Source organism: Sceloporus undulatus, chromosome 3 (assembly GCF_019175285.1).
Source record: "Sceloporus undulatus isolate JIND9_A2432 ecotype Alabama chromosome 3, SceUnd_v1.1, whole genome shotgun sequence".
NCBI lineage: Eukaryota > Metazoa > Chordata > Lepidosauria > Squamata > Phrynosomatidae > Sceloporus > Sceloporus undulatus.
The window spans coordinates 86,277,833-86,297,903 of NC_056524.1; the positions used below are offsets into that span (position 1 = coordinate 86,277,833).

At 38.0% G+C, this 20,071-nt stretch overlaps 1 protein-coding gene across 1 annotated transcript in view; it reads left to right on the forward strand.

Annotated features, from left to right (window-relative positions):
• The window catches only part of MAP3K15 (mitogen-activated protein kinase kinase kinase 15), a 96,598-nt gene that overhangs the window by 13,305 nt on the left and 63,222 nt on the right, over positions 1–20,071 (forward strand). The window contains 2 exon segments of the mRNA XM_042458397.1: positions 2,189–2,212; positions 16,037–16,117. Coding sequence (XP_042314331.1) covers positions 2,189–2,212; positions 16,037–16,117 — 105 coding nt within the window.

The window sequence follows — 20,071 nt, forward strand, 5'->3', positions numbered from 1 at the left end:
GCTCCTTTTTGTGCTAGCTCTTCAAGGTTGGAGCAGACTTGACCCAGCTTCCAGCCATGTTCGGGACGTGCATCATGTAAATACCACATCCCTAACGCGGCCCGAAGCTGGCACTTTTAGCCTATCTGTTTGGGGCCTACATCACCCTGTCATCAGCAGCCCTCCTCAGGTGTTACAGACTCAAGGCCAAGGCTTTCTTTATTTGGTCTATCCATCTGGAATGCAGTCTTCCTCTTTTCCTACTACCTTCTATCTTACCAAGCATTATTGTCTTTTCTAGGGAGTCATGGCTTCTCAGGATATGCCCGAAGTACAGCAGCTTCAGTTTATCTTGGCTTTAAGGATAGTGATGGTTTTATTTGCTCTAGGACTGATTTATTGGTCTTTTTAGCAGTCCACAGTATCCATATATCTTCTCTAGCACTACATCTCAAATGAGTTGATTTTCTTTTTCAGCTTTCTTCACTGTCCAATTTTAACAACCATACATAGAAACTGGAAATACCATCCTACCTTTAGTGTTCAGTAATGTAGCTTGGCACTTCAAAATCTTGTCTAGTTCCTTCATAGCAGCTCTTCCAAACCCTTGCCTTCTTCTGATTACTACTGTCTCCTTTCTCATTAATGACTGAACCAAGGTATGGAAAATTTTTAACTGTTTAAATATCTTCAATGTCATCTGTGGTCATTATTTTTGTTTTCTTAATATTCCAGTGTAAACCTGACTACTACTTCCTTCCTTGACTTTCTTCATTAACTGCTCCAAGTCTTTGTTGTCTTCTGCTAGTACAGTGCACCTGCGTCATACACAGGCACCTTTTACGTGGCTTTCAGCTTACACTGAAAGCTGTGTGAAGGGAGAATGAATGGCGCGCACACTGCGTCTCACATCATACACAAGCCCCATTATATCCAATGGGGCTCGAGCATACATGCTATTTGCCTTATGTGTGTGAGGTGGTGGTGGTCCGGAACTGATCCCCCACGTAAGGCAAGGGCACACTGTATTATGGTGTTGTCTGCATATCTTAAATTGTTGATATTTCTTCTTCCAGTTCCTTCCTCCAACTCTAATCCTGTTTTATGTATGATACGTTCAGCATACAAGTTAAGCATAGGGTGATAAAATGCAGCCTTCATTCATAGGGTTGCCATATGTCTAAGTCAACTTAATGGCAGTTAACAACAACAAAAAGTTGAGAAGTACTGTATCGTGTGTAGTTTATACTGATGCATCAAATGTATTTCTTTATATTTCTTTTACAAGCACTATTTTTTAGAATATTTCCCTAGAATCAGTTTCAGCATTTATTAAATAAGTTGGATAGTGAAGCAGAACCTTCCAGATTCCAGAGAAATCACAGAAAAGATTTCTGATTTACCCCAACTTAAATATTACAAGTTTTTTTAAAAAAATTGTACAATAGAGTTAGAAAAAGAGATAGCACTATCATTTGGATCTCTATGTATGGGTTCTTATGCGCCTACCCTATATACCTATGTCAGTGTTAAAATGAAAACCAGAAGTCAAAGTAGTTCTTTAAAAACCTATGATTCATGAAGGAAATTAAGTCCAATGTTTAAACTACAGCAGCTTACTGGATTTCTTGCAATTACCTGTACAAAATGTACCACCCAGCCCTCCAGACTACAATATCCCTGATCCCCTTCAGTTGGTTGTTCTTGAAAAGGTTAATGGCAGTTATAATCTAACAATATCTGGAAAGTTAATGGTAAATTTTCCTTCCTATAAAAGCTATAGGTAGCTGAACCTGCATGGCAAACATTGCTGTGAGTGAGGGTACATCTTTGATTGCCTCCATGATGAGAGCCTAGAATTCTTTGTGTGTGGTGCTGTGCACCAAGATGCTGCATGAGATGGGGTACAGACAGAGACTATTTAAGGTCTCCCCATCCCTTTGTGTCCTCTTTGGAGTGTCACATCTTATAAAAGTTAATAGTGGTTTGCAACCAAATCAACGAGCGCCACAGATCAGGATCACAAACCAGAAAAATACCTGCATGTTTGAAAACAAAACAAAAAGTTTAAGCTATGCTTGAAGAAAATAATATGCTTATTATCTTCATTTTCATTTTCAATATCACTTTTTCCCCCTTTCTATTACAGGATATGATGAGTCAGAAAAACACTTCCAACATCATTTTAATTTTTTCTTTTCTTTTTCAGGATATGGTGGCTCAGAAAAACACAGTAAGTGTTTAAGATTCTGTGTTTTAAAACAAATATGGAGAATACAATGAAATATTCTTCTTAAAGAAAATTTAAGCAGAAAAGCTGCATATTATGAGGTTTCTATGAGGCATGATGCTGTGACATAATTTGTAATGCTGCAAATTATGGCTGTAGCCATTAATGCAGTTTTGAGATAAGTCTCTTTGAGCAGGCCTGTATTGTAAATGACTTGTATCCTATTTTATGGAAATAAACCTAGTTTCTAAAATAATATTCTGCAGTGAGCAGAGCGTTAATTTATGGCCTGCTCTGGTCCCCTTCAACTTTCATAGGATTTCAGGAAAATAATGCTGAAATCCTCTCAGTGAAAATATCATGCTGTTGACGAGTTGTATTTCATATGTGATTTTCATTGTGATAACAAATTTGTTTGAACCTCAAAAGCCAGCCAATGGAAGTAGCGCCCAAAATATAGAGTCAAAATATAAAGAGTATCTATTTAAGTATTTACATCTCGTCCTCCCTCCATTTGTGTTTGTGTGTGTGTGTGTGTGTGTGTGTGTGTGTTTGTGAAAGAGAGAGATTATTTCCTCCACAGATTTGCACGCTAGGCTTCTAAAAGCAAAATAATGAAAATTACTATAGGTGCTTATTGTGCATTATATTTTCCTTGGCAGTTATTTTCCACACACATACACACCAATGAGGAGATCTGAAAAATCCTGGAAACAGGCATCAGACTAAATTATAAAAACCTTTATTACACCATACTGCATGCTTTCAATATAGGTTGTCAAAATAAAATAAATAAACAATTACAAATGATACTACAAGTTGTCATTTGAATGGTCATATTTTACCAAAATTTTACCTATTTTAATACTTAGTTTATTAAATATGGAGTATCTTTTAAAAATTGTATTGACACTATGTAGAAAATTAAAGCCCATGCAGATCCTCTCTTACATGATTGAAGATACAAACACCATTTCTTTTCAATAGAGAAGTTTCAAGGGGCAGTGCCTATAAAGACTGCAAAGCCTATAAACAGGCTTGGGCCCTGCCTGGTGAACTTTAAAGGGGTTGAACATAACTTTTAGTGGTGAGAAGGCTCAGCTTCCGTGTTATACTTTTTTATCCTTCTCTAAGAGTAGAAGCAGAAAATATATTATACAGTGATAAGAAAATCATGCAGTTTGCTACATTCCTGTACACAAATGTCAACTGAATATCATCAAAATAGCTTCCACTAGGCATGTTTTTGTAATAACTGATTTATCTTTCAAATATTCAGCAGTAATTCATTCAGGCAGTTTGCAATGATTAATGTGATTCTCAATGGTCTAAATACCCTAAAGGCACCCTGATCTTGGAAGCTAAGTAGGATAAGACCTGGTTAAGAGCTGGATGGAAGACAGCCAATGAATACCAGGTGCTGTAGATTATGGTCCAAAATACACTGCAGAAATAATTCAGTTTGAGACTGCTTTAACTGCCCTGGCTCAGTGCTAGGAAATCCTTGGAATTGTAGTTTATCTGTCCTCTGACAGAGAAGGTTAAATGTGCAGTTCCCAGAATTCCTTAGCATTGAGCCAGGGCAGTTAAAGCATCTCAAACCGGATTATTTCTGCAGGGTGTTTTGGACCTATATTTCAGAGGAAGGAACTAGCAAACCCACTTCTGAGTATTCCTTGCCTAAGAAAACCGTATGAAATTCATGGGATCACCATAAGTCAACAGGCATACACACACACACACAGAGTAGCCTGCCTGGACTCCCAATGCAATGTACAGCAAATAGAGACAGAACAAGTAAAAACAATTTTAAAACCAAGAAAATGTTTTTTAAAATAAACCAGTTTCTTTTTAATTACATTCAGATAACCAGAAAAGCCACTCTGGTGTTAAGGACAAAGAGCTTTACCTGTATGCTTAGAAGCTCAAGAGGAACACAGCTAGTTTGACTTACCTTGGAGTCAACAGGTGACTTGAAGAAACAGAAACACACACACACACAAATAGTGATTTCCATATGAGAAAAAGTGTTTTTTTCAGATGCAGAGAGGCTGGAGAATTTAAATTTCATGGCTAAAGACCAAACACAAGTGACAAGATTAAGCTATTAAACCTGGGTCCCTTATAGGCTGCAACTATACTGCAGAATTAATGCAGTTTGACACTGTTTTAACTGCCATGGCTCAATGCTATGGAATTCTGGAATTTGTAATTTTGTGAGATATTTAGCCTTCGCTGTCAGAGAACTCTGGTGCCACAACACAAAGTTGTGTTGTGCACAACAAACCTCAGGATTCCATAGGATGAAGCCAATTAAGGCAGTGTCATGTTGCATTAATTCTACAGTGTGGCAGCAGCCTGAGTCTTCATTTCTGTTGTATAATGTATATACAGGGGACTACAGCTCAATGGCAGAGCATTTGTGGGTAAATCCAACATTGTAGTGGCAATCTCAGTGGGACTTGCTTCCTCACTGTCCTCAAGCCCTCTGCAGCTCGCCCAAACCAGCTCAAAAAACTTTCCCATCCCTCCAGAAAAGGTGTAGGTGTGCATAAGGAGGCTGTTATCTCCTCCCAGTTTCACTAGACTCTGCCATTCTGCCAGCGGATGTCCACAGTTAACATGTTGAAGGTCCTGAGTTCAGTCCTTGGCATCTTTTGGCAGAAGGATCTGGTAGCAGGTGAAAGACATCGTCTGGATAACATTGTTTTTCTGAGTATACATCTCTTATTCTGTATTTTCCAATATCACATATACTCCATATTTTTTTAAACACAGAGTGGTACACAGAATAGTTCTTCTAAAGTACAAGCCCAAACACACAATTGAGGAAAAATATATGCCTGAATTTTCAATTCTACTTAGTTATATGCCAGAATATTTATGGTTTTAACAGTGCCAGATTAAGGATGATCTCTGATACTGTGATTTCTTAGGAGTTTATCAAATGGGTAAAAATTGGAAGTTTAAAATGGTAAGAACCCATTATTAACTCACAATTGTGCAAATGGTTTTCACATGCAAGGTGTTGTTATTCCATGCAGAATATGAGATCAATCTGCTTTTGTGCACAAATGCACAAATGGTTTGCACATGACTGGACCAAATGTGCCTCCATCCTGATAATGATAAAAGTGCATGCATCCTGAAAAAGCAATCAAATGCACAAATGATTTTCACACGTAGACCATGACAAATCTCTCTCTCTGTGTGTCCCTGCTTTTCCTCAGTAGCTGTTTCTTTAGGAGCTCTGGCTTGGTGGGAAGGCTGAAGTGATCCCCAAACGGTCCCCTTTAAGGGATTTTAGACTTCAGAGCTCAGAAGCCTCAGCCATGTTGGCCAATAGCCAGGGAGTTTGGGAGCTGAAATCCAAAATCCCTTAAAGGGGACAGTTTGGGGATCGCTGTCATTGAAGCAACACACACACACACACACTACAGCAATTGCGCAAAAAACCAATTTCTGAATGAAATGGAAATTAATTTCTGATATTTTCCTGAAAATGCTTATTTCCTTATTCATGTCACTTTCTTGTCGAATTCTAAGCGGTTTGTGGGCAGTGTCATGTGAAAACCATTTGTGCAATTGTGCCTGATACTCTGGATAACCACAGGTTCTGGCCCTTTTAAACTTCCAACTTCTGATCCTTTTAAATTTCCAATTTCCCCCATGTGATAAACTCTTTAGTTTTAAGATGGAAATACTTAAGAAAAATCTATTGAGTATTCTCTAGGGGGCAATCTTTCAAGCTCTGCTCACCAAATAGAGTCTATAATTGCTCACATCCTTTTCACTAGATATATGTAGCCTGCCATAGTTGTTATTATATATTTACGTAAAATCTTCTGATAAAAATATAGCCAGAATGTTCTTTATCTCGGTGGAACTAAAATGTCACCAACTAGTAACAGACAAGCTGTCCATTAATTTCTTGTTTCCACATTGAATTTTCTCTCTAAAGGAGAATGCACTCATGATCTGAGCAAATCTGAATTATTGATACCATGTTGACATTGACATCTCCACCAAATCTGCAGTATAGCGAATTAGGAAATATAGAGAACCCCAATTTTTAGTACTGTATTATAAGAGAGTTTTTCTGTTAATCTCTGCATGAGAAATAATTTTGCAAAACTCTTTGTAATTTCCCCTTAAATTAAAGAGTGTAATTTCCAAGTGCTTGAATCTGATTTCTGAGCTTGGTCCCCACAAACACTGCCAGCATCTCTTCTACTAGCTGCAGGGCTTTAGATTCAGTTTGGATACACTACAGGACAGCCATCTGATTCTGTTCCACACTGCACAAAGACAAATGGAAATGTCTATTGGTTATTCAGTGCATAGCACACGGCTGACTTAACACTGCAGTGTGCTTAAGCTTAATGCTGGAAATTGGATGGAAGTGATGATTCAGCACTCAACTTCCCAATAAACAGTAAATGATTCACGTAGCCCATACTTTACTTTTGGTCTTTAAACTGTTGTTAACTACTTTAACTCTTGAAAATAGATTGGATTATATAAAGTAAATGGAATCTATGGTAGCAGATGTGGGATAAAGGAAATGTGTTATGTATAATAGTAGAACAATTCAGTTTTTCTGGGGGGAAATTTGTGAAGGAGTGAGTGTTGTTTTCACTGTTAGAAATGTTATGTTTCGTAAATACCTCTATTACCAGGAAGCACTGAAGCAGAAAAGGATTGAGGACAGTGTAAGGTGTTGGAGGTGAAGTTAGACAGGGCATACTTGCATATGTACATTGCACATCCCACACACATATTTGCACATGTATCACATTGTACAGTTGCACACATGTTGCACTCACATCCCCTCCATCCTACTGTGAGCAAGATCCTTTCACCTCATCCCCAGTCTGATGATATCAAATTGCCTTGATGAGTTGGAAGCAATGCTAAGGCCTTCTCAATGCCATAGCAAAACTGGTCATGCTTGGCTGAGGGATTCTGGGAATCATTGTACAAAAACGTAGCTTTTAGAAACATGGTTCTTTACCCATTCCAGCAATTAGTGTGCTAGCAGATCTATGATGCAGGAAGGCAGTACAGCTCCCAAACTTACTACAACTATAGAAAGCAGTGAATAGGATTATGTTTTGATGATTGTCACACAAAAATCAATGAACAACTTGTCTTATGTTTTCGTATTTTCTGTTCCTCCAGAACCAACAATGGATTGGCATTGCTTGGCATTTGCCCAAACATAGTCATATGTAGGGGACCCATATCAAATCCTTGTTGTCTCCTGGCTCTGCTGTTTCTTTTCTGTTTCTGTCTTCTTGTCCTGCCTCTTCTATGAAAACAAACAAACAATGAGAGGAGCAATAAGGGGGAACAGCAATCTCTGTATACTTCGTTTTCTCTGAGAAGTGGCATGGTACTAGAATACTTTCTGTTTTGAAAAGGGCCTATGTACCCGTATTTTCCGGCCTATAAGACGACTGGGCGTATAAGACGACCCCCAAATTTTCCAATTAAAATATAGAGTTTGGGATATACTCGCTGTATAAGACTACCCCTCTTCCAGCGCACACCAAATAAAAATTTAAAAAACATCAGATTTGATTTCAATTTGGTAATTTTAACTCAAATGCTTATAACATGCAGGTACTTAGCAGGAAAACCTGTTGTATACAAAGCCTGCTTGGATTGATCAGCTCTCCCTGCCTGCTCAGCCCTCCCTGTCTCCAAGATTTTCTTCTACCTTACTTGTACAGCACCGCCCTTGCTACTTTCATACGGTCACCACATACGGAGGGTATGCGGCCGCTGACGTTTTTGAGCTCCCCCCACCATATGCGGTGACCGCAGATTTTCCAGTCTGGCTCAGAAGTTTCAGCCCTATAAAATGACACCCGGCGTATAAGACGACCCCCAACTTTTGAGAAAATTTTCCTGGGCTAAAAAGTAGTCTTATACGCCAGAAAATACAGTACATTTTGAAAAAAGGGTGTGTACAAAGCTTTTAAAAAAAGAAGTCAGGAAGGCCTATCAATGACCTGGATGACAGAATTGGGAGAGCATGCTTATCAAATTTGCAGATGACACCAAATTAGGAGGAATAGCTAATACTCCAGAGGGCAGGATCAACATTCAAAATGACCTGAATAGATTAGAAAGCTGGGCTAAAGCTAACAAAATGAAATTCAACACGGAGAAATGTAAGGTACTGCACTTAGGGCAGAAAAATAAAATGCACAGATATAGGATGGGGGACACCTGGCTGAATGAAACTACATGTGAAAGGGATCTGGGAGTCCAAGTAGACCACAGGTTGAACGTGAGTGAACAGTGCGATGCGGCAGCTAAACAGGCCAATGCGATTTTAGGCTGCATCAATAAAAGTATAGTGTCTAGATCAAGAGAAGTAATAGTGCCACTGTATTCTGCTTTGGTCAGGCCCCACCTGGAATATTGTGTCCAGTTCTGGGCACCACAATTCAAAAAGGACATTGAGAAACTGGAGCGTGTCCAGAGGAGGGCGACTAAAATGGTGAAAGGTCTGGAAACCTTGCCCTATGAGGAACGACTCAGGGAGCTGGGGATGTTAAGCCTGGAGAAGAGAAGGCTAAGAGGTGATATGATAGCCCTGTTTAAATATTTGAAGGGATGTCATATTGAGGAGGGAGCAAGCTTGTTTTCTGCTGCTCCAGAGAACAGGACCCGGAACAGTGGATGCAAGCTACAAGAAAAGAGATTCCACCTCAACATTAGGAAGAACTTCCTGACAGTAAGGGCTGTTCGACAGTGGAACAAACTCCCTCAGAGTGTAGTGGAGTCTCCTTCCTTGGAGGTCTTTAAGCAGAGGCTAGATGGCCATCTGTCAGGAATGCTTTGATTTGGATTTCCTGCATGGCAGGGGGTTGGACTGGATGGCCCTTGCAGTCTCTTCCAACTCTATGATTCTATAATTCTAAGGCTCCATAACAGCTGAAAGCAAAATAATCAATAGTGCTCCCCTGAAGCTTAAAAGAGCAACATTGGCCATCTTAAGAGAAAAAAGAGGAATGAGAGCAGTTGAAGACTTGCAAAGATAGCCTTTGGTGGTGACTGTGATTACCCCTGGACTAAAAGAAGAAAGAACCAAACATACAATTACAGTAGTAGCAAAGAAGAGCCCTTCTGAGAACATCTTACTCATGTGCTCCACAATCACAAAGGGAATCCACCCCCACCCCTCGATCAGGTGATAAATCAGTTGGCAAATGCATCTACAGGGAAGTGGCAGCAGGTCCTTATAGCAACCCTTTCTCTCAGTTGTTCTTGACACTAACAGCATGACACTAGTGGCATCCTAGTATAAGATGTAATCTAATGGCACTTTGAAAGAGGCAAAAAGGCACTCCCTACTATTCTTTGTGATCAGCAGCTTTCCTCCTTACCTCCCTCCCGTCTTTTCTTCTTTCTCTGGTAGGTTATGCTAGTAGCTTTTCCTGCTCACTATAAGAATTATATTTACACCTATGACTGATTGCTGTGTTTTACGCACATCTGGTCTGCTTAGTGAAGGTCCTATCTTTATATTAGGGACTGTAGAGTGCTTATGTCTTCTACCATCTTTGTGATATTTTGAATTTTATCCCTCATTGGGCCTGTGCAGACAAGCCATAATAAAGCTCCTTCGGGTCACTTTGGAGGTATGCTGTTTAAATGATGCATAGTCCAGAAGCTGTGCCAAAGCCATGCTCTAGTCCAAAGTGACCCGAAGCAGCTTTATTTTGGCCTGTCTGTACGGGGCCATTATTTGCTATTTTTTTTCTAAAACAAAGGATATACAAGAAGTGAAAGAGAGATAGTATCTTGTAGCTTCTGAAGCGACACATTTAATATGTAGAGCAATAAGCATGGTTGCAGATTTTGAATCAGTTACTGCTTTATAACCTATCATGATAATAAGATGGACTGTATCACATATACATTGCCCTAATGTTACTGGGAAATATGGATTGATTTTTTTAAAATGTTATAAACAGAAATGATTGGTATGAGACTCACTGGAGCAACCTTCACTTCCTTCACAGGTTACCCTGGCTCTAGCATTTTCACATACTGATAAGTCAGTACATGTTCCCTTATACTTTTCTAGATGCCACTCTCTATTCTATATTTCCTGTCACCAGGTTACTCCAGGCTTGAGTAGTGGGGAGGCTGGAGAACTGGCGAGAAAAACAACTCATGAATGAAAGGAAACTTGTAAAAATATTCTTGTCAGCACACTATGAAGCATCTCTGTCTATGCTGAAGATTGACTAGGGATGGAAACAGAGAAAGGAAGTCAGTTAGATCATTTCCTCTTTCTACACAAAGTTCAGGTGATGTTGCCAAGGATTCAGTTAACTAGCCCAGTTAGCTCTGGTGTTTGATACAATATAATTACTTCATGGGTAATTTTTATCTGGGCACAATCACACTCTACCCTTTTCAGTCATGCACATGCCTGCAGGACTATGTAATCATTAATCATATACGCATTCATCAGATTCATTTTCTGTATTCCACTATGGCATTTACAAGCTTTTCTTCTCACTGTTGTGCAAACACTAGTTGATCACAGTACTTTGTGCACAGCTATGACTGTGAAGGGGACTCTGTTCAAAGTGAATGGAGAAACTCAACCTCTAATCATTGGTAGTGAAGAGAGTTAAAAACATCTAGATCTTGTTTAGAATGCAGGTGGATCTGGCCTTCAGTTCTTCCTTCTCCCCCCCCCCCCCCCCGCCCCTATATTTACACTTTTGAAAACTCTCAAAGTAGCTAGCAAATATTGCTAAAAACAAATTAAGCAATTAAAACCAGCACAATATTCAATAAGCACTGCAACAGTCTAAAGCATGGAAGATCTGTACTTTTGTTTAATTCTAGCTACTGGATATTCTCTAGTGCTGTGTTCATATTGCACACAGTTTGGTTTTTATGCATGCATGGTAGTACTACCAAGAAAAGAGCACAGAAAGAAGAAAACAATTGATAAAAGGGAAGAAGGAGAGCTTTTATTATCTGCTGTGCAGATAACAATTCTACATTGTCCCCCTCCATAAAGTATGTTTAAAACAGAGGAGACATTTTTGTAAAGGAAGGAGAAGGAGAGTATAAAGCTGAGAACAACAGTTATGTAATTATGGAATCATTAATGTATACTGTAGGTTGAGACATAGCCTTTGAGCCTAACCAAGCTAAAAATGAAAATGCTTTGGTAGTTTTGTAGGTGCTCATAATGATAAGGCTGTAACCCCTTACCCAAGGGTAAAGACCTTTGCTGTTTTTTTAACTCCCCTTATGTTGTTGCAGCCATGAAATATTGTGTGATAAGATTAAGATGAGATGTTATCCTCCTTGACTCCCACAAAGTAAACCATTAAAATTCTGTATTGCTAATTTACTGCTCCACTGAGAGTCTTACATCATGAAGTTATGAGCTACTTCTTACATCCTGCAGTTCAGTTCTCAAAACAGAACTGGTCTTGCATGTAATTAAAGGTCACAGTTTCCTATGCCCCTTTATGTTGCTGAAGCTCCTTGGAGAGTTGAACTCTGGCTGCCAATTTCAATCAGTGATGATAGTGTATAACTGACTCTGCTTTAGCCTGTCAGAGTATTTATCTGCAAAATAAATTACAAATATTCTGCTTTGTGAATTTTTAAGGGGTCACCTTATTATGTCTAATATATTGTTTATGGTAGGTCATCTTAGGTTTCCTAATTTCTCATGACTACCTAAACCTTTATGGCTGAACTGCAGTTTGAAACAAATGTGTACACAAACATGTGTACAGATAGATATTTTATTGAAAACTTTTAAACAGAAAAACAAAATAACCTTTACATGTTTTTGTGTGAAGTAGAGTTACAGAAAACCCAGAGAACATTGTAGCGGGACAGCTGAGCTTATGCACCAAGACAGAATAGACTTTTGTCTATTTGTCATTGTTTTGTTTAGAATGGGCAGGAATGTCACATCTAAAAATCTCTGCTGATGTTAACTTGTTATACTTAGGGATGAAACATGGCCCTGAAGGTGTGGCTTCAAGCTGCCCCTGAGAAAGCCAGATTGGAACTGTGGCAACCACATGGCACAGCCCCGATCTGGCTTTTTGCTGGCCCCAAAAAAGGCAGCAAAATGTCACTTCTTTTTGAACTGGCAAAAAGCTGGCTTTTCTAGTGGTGCTGCCAGAGTCAGGCAGGTGGTGTGACACCGGCTACAGGGCAGCCACCCCAAAGCCGGCGCAAAGGGGTGGTCTGTTTCACCCTTTAGATATGGACTCGAAGTCTGATTAGCTAAAAATGTGTAACCTTCTGGCCAACAGCCCAGTCCCAAGTGCATTAATGATCTGTGGAGCACACACATATTTAATCTGGAATTTTGAAACTTGCTCATGTTCTCCACATAGGATTATTGTATAAGTCTAGAAATTTAGGTCAAAAAGTTGTTCCAAAAAACCTAAGTCGATTTATCCATTGGTCAATGTACGTACTGTACTTTAACTCTCACACACACAAACGTGTGTGCATATATATGAAGAGTATAATCTGTCCTTGAAGCACTGACCTCACCCCTTTAGTGTGAGCACAAACAATTATGCAAGCTGGAATTTTCTAAGTTCTTTGTCATTGTTTTCCTTTGCTTCATCTATTGTTATATGTCTCTCAGTTTTATCATCGACTTATCCTTGGGTCATATCAAAATCCATAATTTTGGCCCCAAAACTTGCCCTCGACTTATATATCAGGTTGACTTATAATTGAGTATATACATATATTAACATGTGATACTGTACAAGTCACATAGTTCATTTAGATATCAGGATTCTCTAATAGACATTCTATAGAATTTAGTGTTCTTCTGAAAAGAATTACTGCAAACTATACTACACATAATAAATACAGTTTTTAATTAACTATAAATAATCAGTTTTAAAAGGAAAATAACTCTAGTGCAGAGCTCCAGAATCCTTTTACTGTCCCTGCCAGGTTTCAGATGGCTGTCTCTCACAGTTCTGGAATTCTGGCAAAGATGGACACGTAACATTTATGTATTTATTTCTCCTGAGATGGGATTATTTTATGTTGTTTTTAGATTATTTATTTAGGATTTAGTAAAATGAGGTTCTTAACATGCCAAACAACTTTCAGATTTCACCCAAAGGTCTGTGTCCATGTAAGTGTATCTCAGATCCAAAGAACCATAGTTATTCAAAGCAAGAGTAGGGCTGCAAGAAGTAGTGGCTTGTCTCCAATAATTAAAAACAAAACACCACTTTTTAGAAGGGTTAGGGCCATACTTGTTGTTGCTGTTGCTGTTGTGTGTTTTCAAGTAATTTTTGATTTATGGTGACCCTAAGGCAAACTTATTACAGGGTTTCCTTGGCAATATTTGTTCAGAGGAGGTTTGCAGTTGCTTTCCTCTGAGGCTGACAGGTTGTGATTTGTCACCCAGTGGGTTTCTGTGACTGAACGGAGATTTGAAACCTGGGCCATAATATGTCAAGTGCATTGTTAGTAGGTCTAATTTATAACTAAAAGGTGTCTAGCATATTGTAATGCACTGTACAGCACTGACAGTATTCGTCTAGTTTAAATGTTAATATTGCATTGATTTTTTTTAAATAATACATTTTAATAGGCTATAGACATTATGTTATACCAGATATAAAAAAAAGTCAAAAATTTTCTGAGGGCTGCATGGTTTAAAAATACTACTTTTTTGCTATTTATAAATAAAGGTTAATAATAATAATAATAATATTTCTCTTTTTATACATTTGTCCTAACTAGAATGTGTTGCCTGTCTCCCCCAATTGTCCCACATGAAATACCTTATAAAAAACAATACTATTGTGCTTAGTTGAAGTCCATCCCTAGCTCTGTAAGTCTTCCAGTGATGCCAATGTTTGTCAGTTTCTGCCATCTATGATAGAAGGAATCCTACATAGTGTAACTCTTGATTTCAATGTCTGATATGCAGGACTGACCATTTTTATTGTGACTGTTGAGACCTAGGGTTTATTCACATATCATTTTTTAGTGTGACAATACAAATAATTTCATTCACACATTCTGGTTTTGTTGTTCCCATTATGGAACCACATCTGTGCATCTCTGTGAGTTCTGTTGCTCACACATGCCAGCACTTGAATAAAGATGATGTCAATGATTCAAATGTATTTGAAGCACGCTCAAGGCATGGAGAATTTTATCCTGGTTTATCCCAGGTCTATTCGCATCAGTTACCGATGATGCAAATGTTTTAGAAAAATGGAAAAATATCCAAGATTGACTATCCCGGATCAAATGGTTTTTGGGCAGCCCCCCCTCCCCCAACTTAATTGGATGCATTCGAAATGCATGTGAACAACAAAGATTCAACCCAGATTCTACTTAGATTATTTTCACCATCTGGATAACCCCTTAAATATCCTGAAGTCACCACATCTTGACTGATCTTCAAAGCTAAGAAAATTCACTCCTAGTTAGTAGGTATAATGTGTTGACAAATGCCCTGTATAACTTTGTAACTTCATGAAAAACTTTATTGCTTTATATTTGTTGCCATCTGTGTAAACTCTTGGACTTCAACCCATGTGTTTAAACAGAAAGTACACAGCTGTGCTAGTTCTGTAGGTTTAATTAACTGTTTAGCTTTCATGGCTTTTTCTTCCAGGCAGAAATAAATAAGATAGTGAATTGAAGTACAAGTGGAGTACCCCTTATTGGAAATGTTTGGATCCAGAAGTGTTTCGTATTTCTGTTTGTTTTGGTGGGCCGGTTGGATTTTGGAATACCTGTACAGTCAGCATTCCCTCTCTATGGATTTTTTATCCACGGCCTCAAGCATCCATGGCTTGAAAATATTTTTAAATTCCAAAAAGCACACCTTGATTTTGTCATTTTATATGAGGAAAATCAGTTTAATGTGCCATTGTAATTAATGAGACTTGAGCATCCACAGATTTTGGTATCCATGGGGGTGGTGGTCCTGCAACCAAATCCCAGCAGATACCAAGGGCCCACTGTATTTCCATATATGTAATATGCAGTACATAACACAAGTAGTGTAATATATACTGTATTTGTGAGGGTGGAGAAAGCTGTGAGACTTGGGAGAGACATGACTGGAGAGTGGATTTGTGAAATGGTGGGAATCCAAGTGTATGTTCAGTGTGAATCCAAACCACCCGTGATTTCACAGATCCTTGTATTTTTCTCCAGTCTTGTGTCTTTTTCCATCCTTACAGCTTGTTTGTTTGCTACTTGTGTTGTATGTGAGATATGAGGCTGGAGAGAGACAAAGGATGTGATAGATAAAGGAATAGGAGTGCTGCAGTCTCCACTTCAAAAGCAGGAGTAGGCGGCTGGCAGCAAAAAGCTTTTATTCATAGCTTTGGCTATTGCTTGTATTACAATTGTAAATTTTTGGTGACAACTATATATTTTGTTCAAGATGATAAGCTGAAGTTTATTCATAGTAATAAGCTACTTTTGCCCTGTAAATTTCTTCAAATTACTGTATTGTGATATTAGTACATTTGGTTATTTACACATACTGAAGTGTTCCTGAGTAATAATTATGGGATCATATTGATCTCATAACAACAGACTTAATCTTTGTATTAATAATGAGGGTCTCTGCTGTTTCATTATAAGTTCCACAAACATTTTATATCCAGTATATTGTTACTGTATGTGTTTACTCATATTTCACTGTTATCTTCCTTTAATACTTCCTTTTTGTTCTGTGTGTCTTTTCTTTGAAATGTGCCTACTTCTGTGATCTTCATTTTTTGCATAATATTCCATTACAATTTGGAGTAGGCTGCACTTGCTGCCAACCACAAAGCTTTCCTACGACTACAGCTACCTCCAGAATACCACAGTGGTGGTATGATGGGCAAAGTATGTACCATTCTTCATTTGCACTTGATGTTTTCTAAGTGTGTCACTGTGTGCTTCTTTTTCTCTTGTGCTCTTGAAAGCTTGCTTGCTTGTTTACAAATAGATAGTTGTTTCCAGCTGTTTCAGCATAAAAAAGAAAGACTGGGGAAGCAATCTACCAGCACCTTAAAGATTAACTTATCTATTTTAGCATGACATTGCTTGGACTTCAGTTCACTTCTTCAGAAGTACTGATGGAGTACAATGTTAAAACAGCTAGTATTTAAGCAATTACATGCTTCTGGGGATGATATCAGAGGGTATTGGAGTACAGAAAGAAACTGGCCATAAACCTTCCATAGAGTTTTATAAACTGAGATGTGATTGTTAAGCAGCTGCCCTGTTACTCTATAGATGTCAAAGCAATACATTCTGCTTACTTTTGAGAGTCCATTCCTTTGAAGGGGGATTTTTTTATTACATGTGCAATTGTGAGGTTCCATATATTAATATGTGCAAATTACAAGGATTGTCTGTTTGTACCTCTGCTAATAGATAGGAATTTGTGGATATATTCCAATTCACCAGTTTCGCATCCTAACCTTCCTTTGATTTCTTTTTTTTAAAATCCAGAATGGCTACTTGATGATTGGTGATTGTACCTTCAGAAAGATTAAAATGTTCTGCCACTGGTTTGAGGATATTGCCATTTCTAACATATAATTTATGTCGATTTGTCCTCTCAGATACAATCTATCCAGTGTGCAGAAAGGTATTGCTGTCAGAAGATGGCATAGATTTCATTGGAGGATGAGCAAATACTTTTCATTGTGGGTGAGGCTATTAGGATCTATACTGTTGTTCTTGGTAAATGTTGAAACAGAGTTGGCATATGGACATATAATAGGTTTATGGCATCTTGTTACTGTATTTTGTATCCTTTTGTAGATGAATACTTGTTTGAGGTTGGGAGGGCTGTCTGTAAACAAGGAGATCTCACCCTCCAATGTCGTATATGCCATTTTCTATCAGAAGTGCCCCTTTACACTCTACAGTAGATAAGCATGACATAACACGACTACTTTCCACAATATTGCATATTAAGATCAGGACTTGGAAACACTGCCTTTTTGGGGCTGTAACTTCCAGACCCCTTCAGCAGGTATTTCCACAGGCTTTGCCCCAGGTGATATGAGAGAGCCACAGCCCATATTACTTTCCAATGTATGAGGGAGATTAATTGCCATCTTTCATGTTGTTAGTGTAACATTAGGGCCCAGTACAGATGAGAAGAAAGGGATGGCCATCCCTTTCTTCTCTAGATCGTTGCCACAGCAACCACATGGCTGCGGCAACAATCTGCTGCCAAAAGGAGCTCTGAAATGGAGCTCCTTCCTGTGACTCCACTAAGGCGCCATTTGTGTCCCGGGGCGTTGCAGTGACATGTCTTGTGCACCACGCTGTTTCGATGTGTCACTCAAGACATGACATTGGTACATGCGCTGTCTAAATGTGCACACACCAAAATGGTGGTGCCCATACATACTAGGGCTCTGGAGCATGCAGTTGTTGCGCACTCCCGAGGCCTAGTATTGGCGCAGTTGTGCTGCTTTTGGACCGTCTGTACCGGGCCATAGATTTAATAATAAACACCTGCAGACTTCTAAAATGTAGCTTAATTAAAGTAAGATGTTAGGTTTATTTATGTATGTTTTACTGAAAACAGAGATAATTTCCTTAGTTCTTAACACTGCTAATAAATTAATTTTTTGAGCATGCCCCCCCTTAGTGGGCTTTCCTTTAACAGAATGTTCTTTTGATTTCAGTTTAAGATATTTCTTAGGTTATTTTATCCTGTCTGTGTTTTGTATTGCATATGTATATGAAATAATTACTTGGGAATGAGTGCATTTTTATCACATGTGAATAACTTGAGGGAGTTCTGGAGGAGTTCTGGGAATGATCTAAACAGTGAAGGACACCAGAACTTGAACATAAATCCATTGCTTTCATTTTGTAGGGAAAAAAACCCATGGCACATAACAGTGTGGGTAGACAGTTCAGATAGATGAACTGCAAAAACAGCAAGAGAAGCAGAGAGGACAAAATCAATGTCATGGAAGCATCAGGGCAAGGATATTTAATGATTTTTCCATTTCTTGCAAAAAGCAGTATGACCTAGTTCCTACTGAACAAAATCATCAAATTAGCTACCTTGTAGTGTTTATTCTTTGACCTGTGTGTGTGTGTGTGTTAAAAATCCTTTCACCCACTGTTAGGAAACAGTGCAGATGCACTTTACTTTTGACCAGTGCTGTTTACAACAGATGTTGGCTATGCATTAGGGGTATGAAAGTTTCACAATGTCATACTCCTGTATCATTTGCTGATGAACTTTTGTCTAAATTAAAACCAATTAAAAACCTATTAATTCTTACCTGTCTTAAAAGAAGGTCACCCCCTTCTTTAAAAAGAACGGAATACACAATTTTTCCATAGAAACAACATAGTAACCTATTTATTTATCACATAACAAACATATACTGTTGTACTATAAACATTTAAACACTGTACTTTTACAAAAACCAACATTTTTTCATTTCTTATTACTTAAGATGAACCGTTGTTGCAGTTTGTCCTTGTCTTTGCAAACTTCATACAGTTCTTGGATCACTTTAATAGCATTTTCTGTGCACTGATTACTTCTTGGTATTTCTATAACTGATTGCTCCTGTTACCAAGGATTCGTCAATATTTGCAGAGCTTTATTGTATGGTGTCAGTACGGCAGACAAGTTTTCAAAATCACTTTCATTATATATTTGATCTGTGAACAATAATCTGCCCACTCATACAAAATAAATCTGCAAACTTTCTGCAAAGTAGGTCTTGTTGATAGTATTAAAATAAGCGCCAGGATAGCAAGAATTTCTCTTGAATTCCACCTGACATTACTAATGTTTGGGATTTTGTGAAAGTTAATGAAAAGAAAATTAAGAATTGGAAAACCCAAGTTAAATGAAACAAAAACTTCATATTGTATCTCTGTCCTGCTATATCTACGATTTTATCTGTATCATTAACAAACTGTTAATAAAATAAAATAAAATAGGAGTTCTATAAATGTATACATTGGAAAATTATGAATAATTGAATATAATTGTGTATATTGTATACTTGTATAGCCAGTTATACAATATACACTACACTACATAATATACCTTATATGCAATAATACTATAATACAAATGTTTGATTTGGGGGTGACCTTTTTTAAAAACTTAGGGGAAATAACACTTTTTTATTTGTTTTTAAGCAAATGTTCATCGATTTATGATACAGGAAACATTTTTTTAAAAAGAAAGTTCAACTTTCATATGCCTACAATGCATATTTGTTATCATAATGACCTTTCACTTCCAGTTTCCTCATTTAGGTACTGTGCAAAATGATTACTACAACTATTTCAGTATTTACCATAAATATGGTTCATAATATCTCTAAATTGGCAGAAGATCATGTAGAGATGTAAACTATTTCGAAATTTTTGAAGCCATGGGGTGGAGAATGGGAGAAGGAAATAGTTGCCCTCTCCATCTTACATCTTTCTAAGAACATTTTACCGAACGAAAACCCTTTTGTTAACACAAGTCCTCTTGCAAAATTAGTATGTTTAGATGTATTCAATTTTAAAATATAGATTATTAAGGACATGTTTTAAAATTTACTACAGTCCTCCCTCCATTCCCGTGGTCTTCAGACTCGTGTCCCTCACTTACGCACGAGGGACGAACAGAGGAAGAATGAATGAGGCATGCACCCGTGTGGCTTGAGTATAAGCGAAACTACATTTTTGTGAGGGATCTAAAACTGATCCCCTGTGAAAAAGGAGGGGTGACTGTAATGTACTAATCAAAATTAATTTTTAAATATTTTAATTTTTGTTACAAAAGGTAGTACAAGATGCTGAATTTTT